This window comes from Condylura cristata, unplaced genomic scaffold (assembly GCF_000260355.1).
Source record: "Condylura cristata isolate star-nosed mole 26May11 unplaced genomic scaffold, ConCri1.0 scaffold00034, whole genome shotgun sequence".
NCBI lineage: Eukaryota > Metazoa > Chordata > Mammalia > Eulipotyphla > Talpidae > Condylura > Condylura cristata.
Genome location: NW_004567135.1, coordinates 4,133,055 through 4,139,864, shown reverse-complemented (window position 1 = coordinate 4,139,864; position 6,810 = coordinate 4,133,055). Strand labels below are relative to the sequence as shown.

Below are 6,810 nucleotides of genomic sequence, written 5' to 3'. Positions count from 1 at the left end.
AGGGCGGGAGGCGGCAGCCGCACCGCCCGGCCCGGGGCCAGGGCGCAGCTCCCCGCTTTGCCAGCAGATGGCGCAACAGCACAGCCTAGTGGGCCCTGCGCGGCCGGCACCCCCACGGCACCCCCACGGCACCCCCACGCAGCCGGGCGCTGAGCCGCCCGCCCGCGCGTGCTGAACGCGCCCCGCAGGAGAAGGGGCGCCTTTCCCTCGCTCGGCTCAGCTCTCTGGGCTGCAGGGCAGGCCCCGGTCCTGCATAGGCGCCTCTGGGGCCAGGTACCCCGGCCCGCCCCACCTGCGTGACCCTGTCTCTCCTCCTGGAAGAAGGGCGGCCGGCGGGGGAAAGATACCCCCCCTCAAGGCTGCGCCCAGCTCCCCGTTTCTTCCTTTGCTGAGGCAGCTGGGAAGAGGGTGAGGGCTGTCAGGAGGGCAGGACACGAGGGCGGGGAGAAAAGCTCTTCAAGTCGCAAAGACGGAGAATGCCAAGGATCTAACACCAAATTTATCACTTTTTAAAAATGAGATTTTCCCCAAAAGCGAAGAAGTAAGAAAGGAATCCAGTGTCCATGCATTCATTCCCAACTGCCGCCTCGATTCCAGGAAACGTCACTCTCAGACCTGTTATGGCTGGAGGGGCGGAGAGCGAGGGTGAGTGGAGGCCAGAGGGAGGTGGCGGTCTAACTTCCAGTGTCTGAACCTGCCGCGCCCCCAGCCTGGGGTGGGGGGGTGGAGGGGGGGCGGCTTCTCAAGTCCGGGCTCACAAGGGCACTGCACGGATGCCCCTTCCGGATGCCCCTTCGGGCAGGGCGTCTGCGCTGAGAATCTTCCTCTGGGCTCCCAGTGCCCGGAAAGCCCGTGATCCACTTCCGCCACCTGCTCCAGGCGCCTGAAGAGCTAAGTCTAACCCCAGCCCCTCCTGCTGCAGCTGAGTCCCATCTCCCTTCCCTTGCCCCTCAGAGGAGCAGGAGGCCCCTCAGAGGGACGCTGGCCTTGCGGAGGGCGCTGGCCCTGTTCCCCCTCTGGGGTCCAGCGGCAGCCCCGCCCTGGGCTTACCGGGTGGGCCCCCTGGGAGTCCAGTGGCGGTGTGTGAGCGGAGGGGTCCTCTGTGCTGGGCTCCTCACCGCCCCTCTCCCGAGTTTTGGGAATGGGTTCTGCAGGCCCTAAGGAGGGAAAGGGGCAGGGGCCGAGAGGGGCCGCATGAGGCCCTGGAGAGAGGGGGCCGCTTTGGCTCATCCGCCCCGTAACACTGCAGGGGCGCCCGGGAGCCCCGGCCCAGCTGGAGCAACCGGGCGAGGCCCACGGGGTGTTCTCTGATCACTGCCCTGACTCTCCTCCGATTCCTACTACCGGCGCCATTATTTCCCTTTCACCTGTCACCCATAAAGAATCGTCCAGAAAGAGTTAACAGGAAGAATGCGGGCACACGCTCAGTGGGTGGCTAAGCCTGACCTGAGCTGGTACAGGGCTACGCCGGGTCTTTACCCCACTTCGCGGGACTGTTGGCTCCACTGCAGAAAGTGGGGTGTGTTCCAGCACCGGGCGGGCCGCGGGGGAGGCACGTGGCACAGCAGAGGCACTGTGCCACCTTCATCCCACTGGAAACTGTGGAACTCTGGAACTTATGTGGCGCAGGGGCTGCTCACATGTGCGAACACCACCCAGCACCGCCTGGCTAACTGAACCTCCTCCTGCCAGCTGCTGGGTGGCCTCCATCTTGCTTCATTGGCTCAAAGCGCCCGGGGAAGTTGGCCTGGGTGTCGCCTGGGGTCAGCGGACAGCGCCAGGCCCGGAGCGGCCCCGGGGCAGAGCCGGAGCCCATCCCCCCCCCGGGGGGGGGGGAGCTGGTCCTGTCTTGCAGGGTGGGGGAGCTGGACGCTGGTGCCCCTGTGTGTGTGGGGGCAAGTCCATGCACCCCCGAAAGTGCATCCACGTCCTCGAGAGAGATTCGAGATTCTCGCCGCTACTGGGGCCCTCCCCACCCCAGAAAGGCGTCGTCCTGGGCTGGCTCTGCCCGGCCTGAACCTACTTTGTGCTGCTGCGGGGGTCCCAGGTGGGCAGGACTTCTGGGTCCCCGCGCCCCCGGCGGCTCCCTCGGGCTCCTCTCCCGGCTGCTGTTGCCCCAGGTGATGCTCAACCATCATCTGGAGCTCTGGGGGCACAAGAAATGGAGGGCGCATTGGACCGACAGCCCAGAGGCCCCTCTGTGGACCCCAACACCCTCACTGCGGGTGCGGGTGGACATGTCACTCGGCCGAGCTGGGGGGGGCGCTAGCTAGCGAATGAGGGGGGACGCAGGCTAGGCAATAAAATGCACTTGCTTCCCGGTGGCGAGGGGCAGGGGAGAGCCTTGGGGTGCAGCAGGAGACGGCTCAGTTCCTGCTCCGGAAGTACCTGGGCTCCTCCCGTGTGCCTGGCCGGCCACGCAGGCCGAGTCCACACACTGGGCTCGGTGAACTGCTGCGGTGGCTCGGAGCTCACGTGGCGCCCCTGGGCCGCCCGGCCGGTGGGTGGCAAAGCCGAACCCAGCCCTGGTCCGTCTAGCCACGGCCCACCACCCTGGGGCCAGACTCAGGGACTCCTCGGGGCCCCCTGACGGGGTCCTGGGCGGCCGCTCAGCCTCAGCCTGAGAGGGGAAGGGATGGGCCCCCGAACCTTTCATCGTCGGTGTGGTCCGGGTCACCTTCTTCCGCTGCTGGGGAGACATGGCCAAAGTGGACTGCGGAGGGCAGAGAGGAAGGTGGGTGCCGGCCGCTCCCTCCCTCCTCCGGCGGGCTTTTGTGTTGGAAACGGGGTGGGGGTGGGCTTCAGAAGGTGGGGGAGGGAGTGCCTGCCTCTCCGGTGCCACCCCACAGTCCTCACCGCATGTGGGGAGCGTGTGTGCTGCCCACTCGTGTGTGGTTGGGGTGCTGGGGGGGGGCTGTGAGAGGAGCTGCCTGCTGGGTCTGTGGGCTCCCGGGGCAGGGCTGGGTGAGGGGCAAGCTCACCTTGAGCAGCGGGTTGGGGAGCCTGTCTTCATCTACCTCTGAGGGAGCAGGGAGAGGAGAGAGTGGTGAGGACGGGACTCCCCGGTGGCCCCGCAGAGCCACCCCCAGGGGAGGAGGCCCCGCGGCGGCCCTGCTGGGTGGCCAGGCCTCCCCTGCGCCTGGCCTCGGCCCTGGCGGGACGGGCAGGCGTTCGCCTTTCCTCCCTCTGACGCATCCAGCTCCCCCCCAGCCCCGCTCGGAGGACACTGGACTGTGGACAGGTGGGCATCGGGTAAAGGGCAGATGCCTCCTGTGCGGGGCCAGGGAGGTGCCATCGTTATTTCGGGGTGCGTGTGGGAAGCTGGAGGCTGGGGGCTGCCAGGCGGCCTGTGAGCTTGGGCCCGCCGCGCCCGCTCCCGTCCAGCTCCCCTGACAGGTGTGTGGCCAAGTTCTTGCCCCACATCTCAGCGTGGGGCATGGGACGTGGTGACCAAAACCCCAGCCGCCCGCCTGCCTCTGGAGGGCCAGAAGATGGGGGAGGCGGCCCTCCCCCTCACAGCTGTCCCCGCCTCTGGGGGTGGGGGCAGCAGCAGCTAGTTGCTGGAGAAACCTGGAAGGCTGTTGCCACAGCAACCAGCGCTCAGTTGACCACCCCGATTCCTGGGGGCTTAGGGACCAGGTGGCCTGCCTCCCCTTCCTGGCACCGAGCTCTGTTTTCCCAAGCAGAGGAACCCTGCCAACCCGGCACCACTCGCCTGCCTCGGAGGCCCAGGAGACGCTCGCGCCCCTGAGCCCCACCTGCCCTCACGGGGGTCCAGTGGTGCCCTCTCCCTTCAGCGACCCATCCCTGGGGTTACCTGGGGACGACTGGTCACTGGTCAGCACGAGGGTGGCTGGGGTGGGCCGACGCCTCCGGATCTGAGGGAAGAGGTCAAGTTCACACGGGGCGTCAAAGCCCGCTGACACCACTCAGCTAAGTACTGGGGCCGGCCCACAGCACCCCTCAAAGATGCATGTCATGTGGTCCTGGGTGGGCATTCCCGGGCCCTTCCCCACCCCCCCACCTCTGCCTCTCCCCCCCTTCCCGTCCTGTCTCTCAGTAGCGAGAGCTGCTCTCACGCATCGATCTCTGGCCGGCCGGCCTTCCGTCCATCCTGGATCAATGGTCAGAAATAACTCGAGAGGGCACAAGGCTTCCTTCTCAGCCTCCAGCCCACCCCTCAAGTGGACATCCACCTTGCGCGGGCCAGCGCCCGCCGCGAACGCCCTCTGTGGCCACCCCGCGCAGGAGGGCCGCACCGGGCAGGCGGGTGGAAGCCCGTCCCTGGCCCTCGGTCCCCAGTGCCCGCCCCGTCCCTGGACACACTGACTTTCTGATTTCTTGGCCGTTGCGTCCTGGGAAACAGAGTGACCTTGGGGTGGTGGCCACCATCCCGGGGGGGGCCGTTGGCAGGACCCAGGCCGGGGTCTACGGCGCAGCTGCAGGAGCCAATCCTGCCTCCCGCCCCGTCTAGACGCCAAGCCCTCCGGTCTCCGTGCCCACCCCCCCGCCCCCCCGTGCTGCCAACAAAGCCAAGCAGTGCTGAAGTCCGTTCAGGGACGCGTGGGTCTCGCAGCTGTCCCCCTCGAGTCTTTGGAGAGGCTTGCGTGGGGCTGGGGTCCGGGCAGCTTCCTGCAGGACAGCAGTGGGGAGCGGGCCTGCCCGGCCTGGGAAGGGGCGCAGGTGATGCGTGGAGGCGACCAGGCTGGGCCTGGCCCGGCGCTCCTCTTCAGCCGGCGTGCCAGCACTTTGTGCCATCGTCACGGGGTGCGGGTGGTGAGACGCGCAGACGGTGGGTGCCAGCGATAGAAAGGCGGGTATTGCCGTGTGCAGGGAGACTCGCCAGAGCGGGGGACGGGTGTGTAGAATGGGGCTAGTTTGGGGGGGGGTGTTGCTTTCTCAGAAAAACCCGCGAGCACCTGAGTCCAGTGACATTTCAAGGACCCTGGCGGTGCCGGTTCTGTCTGTGATCGCACACACACGCGCACACACACGCACACGCATGACCGCTGCACTGCCCAGCCCCAGGCGGGCCCTGTGCTTCGCGCACGCGGGGTGTGGGCCGGCCTCTTCCAGCGAGAGGACTTTCTGGGTGCTCGGAGCCTGGACCAAGACCCCGGCGTGACAGGAAGGTCTTGAGGGGTTGGGGGGGCTCTCGGAGGGGCCCCTTCCTCGATGGGTGTCCTTGCTCTGGTCAAGATTTCTAAGCAAGTGGGCCCTTGGGCTCCAGGGGACCCTGGAGGGGGCCAATGTCAACCTCTGCAAAGGCTCCCGGTCAGCTGAACCCGGGGTGAGCACAAGGTCCCCTTCCCGTGTCCGTTCCCGAATCCTGGCTCCAGCCACCGCACACCTGATTTATGGCCACATCGGTCATGCCGCCACCGCGGTGCTGGGCTCCCTTTCTCCCTGGCCACCTGCCCTCCTCAGGGCTTCCAGCCCCTTCTGCCCTCCACGGCCGCTTGCCTCGCCCACCACATCGGCGCCTGCTGGAGCGGGCTGAGGCTGGACAGCGGCAGAATTTCCGGCCAGCAGATCCCTTTCTGGAGACTACAGAGGGTGAGAGCTGCTTCTTTCCCTCTGACTCCCTAGTGCTGTCCCCCCCTCCGCCCCCAGACCTCTGAGCCAGGGGGTCTCTGGCCCCCTCCCGTCACACACCCACACCTGCCCCGCCGACACCACACAGAAGCAGGTGTCACGCGGGGTGTCCTGTCTGTGCCAGCGGGGGGCAGCTGTGCCGGCACTTCCCGCCCCCCCAGCCCACTTCCGAGGGGCCTTTGTGCTGAGCGTGGCTACTCCAGCCACGTGTGGCAGTGGCCTGCCCCCAGACACCGCTTGCCGGCTCTCCATCTGCGCTTCCCCAGGAAGCTCAGGTCTCCCCCATCCCTCCCAGGTCAGGCCTTCCAGGTAGGGGGGTCCCCAGGCCCCGGCAGGGTGACGTGCAGGTCCCTGCCCTCCCGCACTGGGAGAAGCGGGTGCCGGTCAGTGTACCTACTCCTGCCTGCCCAGTGGACCTGACTCTACGGAACACTGGCGCCACGGAGCGAACACGGCTCCAGCCCATCTCAGGAGGTTACGGCACGTTTCAGGCCGGGCAGCCAGGGCAGAGCCCGGCAGCTGCTGGACGCACACGGACACCTGACCTTGAGGGAGGTGGATGTTCTCTAGGAACGAGGATGTCTAGGCAAGTGGACAGCAAAGAGATGGAGCAATGAGCAAATATTTGGGAACTGGGCGGTTGTAGCGGCCACGGGTGGTCACCCTCCCCACACACGCCGCTCCCACGGAGACGCTTGCTCACAGCCTGCCTCTGCCAGGCTGCTCCGAGCTAAAAATAGGCCACGCAGGAGGCTGGGCCTGGCCCTGGACTCCCACCCCTTGAGCCAAGGCCAGCACAGCCCACTCCCGAGCGTACTGTCAGCCTGGACCCCGGCTGGGGCCGCTGGCCGTCCCCTTCGCTCCCCACTGCAAAGGGCAGAGTTGGGCGTAAGGAGCCACGTGTCCAGGCGGGCAAGGGGACCCCAGCGTGCAGACTGGCCCACCGCCCTCCTCGGGGACCCCCACTCTGCTCGGCGTCCCTCAGGCCCGCTGGCGATCACTCCCAGGATCCCAGCAGGGCACCCCAGTCGGGAGAGGGCAGGGAGGGTGTCTCTCTTCTTTGAACTCCTGGGCACCGGCGCCGCTTCCCTCCTTCCCCAAACCCTCCGGCTGCCAGTCCCCTAGGCGCCCCCGGGAGCGCAGAATCGGGCGGGGGCGGACTGGGTGGGGGGCGCAAGGTCGTGTCCTCAGGCGCCCCCTCCCCCAGGGCTGGGC

General features: G+C 67.5%; 1 protein-coding gene across 1 annotated transcript; it reads right to left on the bottom strand.

Annotated features, from left to right (window-relative positions):
* Positions 1-477: 477 nt before the first annotated feature.
* PPP1R1A (protein phosphatase 1, regulatory (inhibitor) subunit 1A) lies at positions 478-6,261 on the bottom strand. Its single transcript, XM_012732256.1, has 7 exons — positions 5,993-6,261; positions 3,818-3,878; positions 2,982-3,019; positions 2,650-2,713; positions 2,024-2,146; positions 1,051-1,157; positions 478-624 (listed from the first exon to the last, which is right to left on the bottom strand). The coding sequence occupies exons 1-7, from the start codon at positions 6,059-6,061 to the stop codon at positions 619-621; spliced, it is 468 nt and encodes a 155-aa protein (XP_012587710.1). The 5' UTR covers positions 6,062-6,261; the 3' UTR covers positions 478-618.
* Positions 6,262-6,810: the final 549 nt, after the last annotated feature.

Coding starts and splice junctions, on each gene's coding strand:
- PPP1R1A (XM_012732256.1), bottom strand. CDS start 6,061: ATGGGCTGGAGCCGTGTTCGCTCCGTGGCGCCAGTGTTCCGTAGAGTC. Junction 2,714..2,981: donor TCCCCAACCCGCTGCTCAAG/GTGAGCTTGCCC, acceptor TGCCCTCCGCAG/TCCACTTTGGCCATGTCTCC. Junction 2,147..2,649: donor GACCACACCGACGATGAAAG/GTTCGGGGGCCC, acceptor TTGTGCCCCCAG/AGCTCCAGATGATGGTTGAG.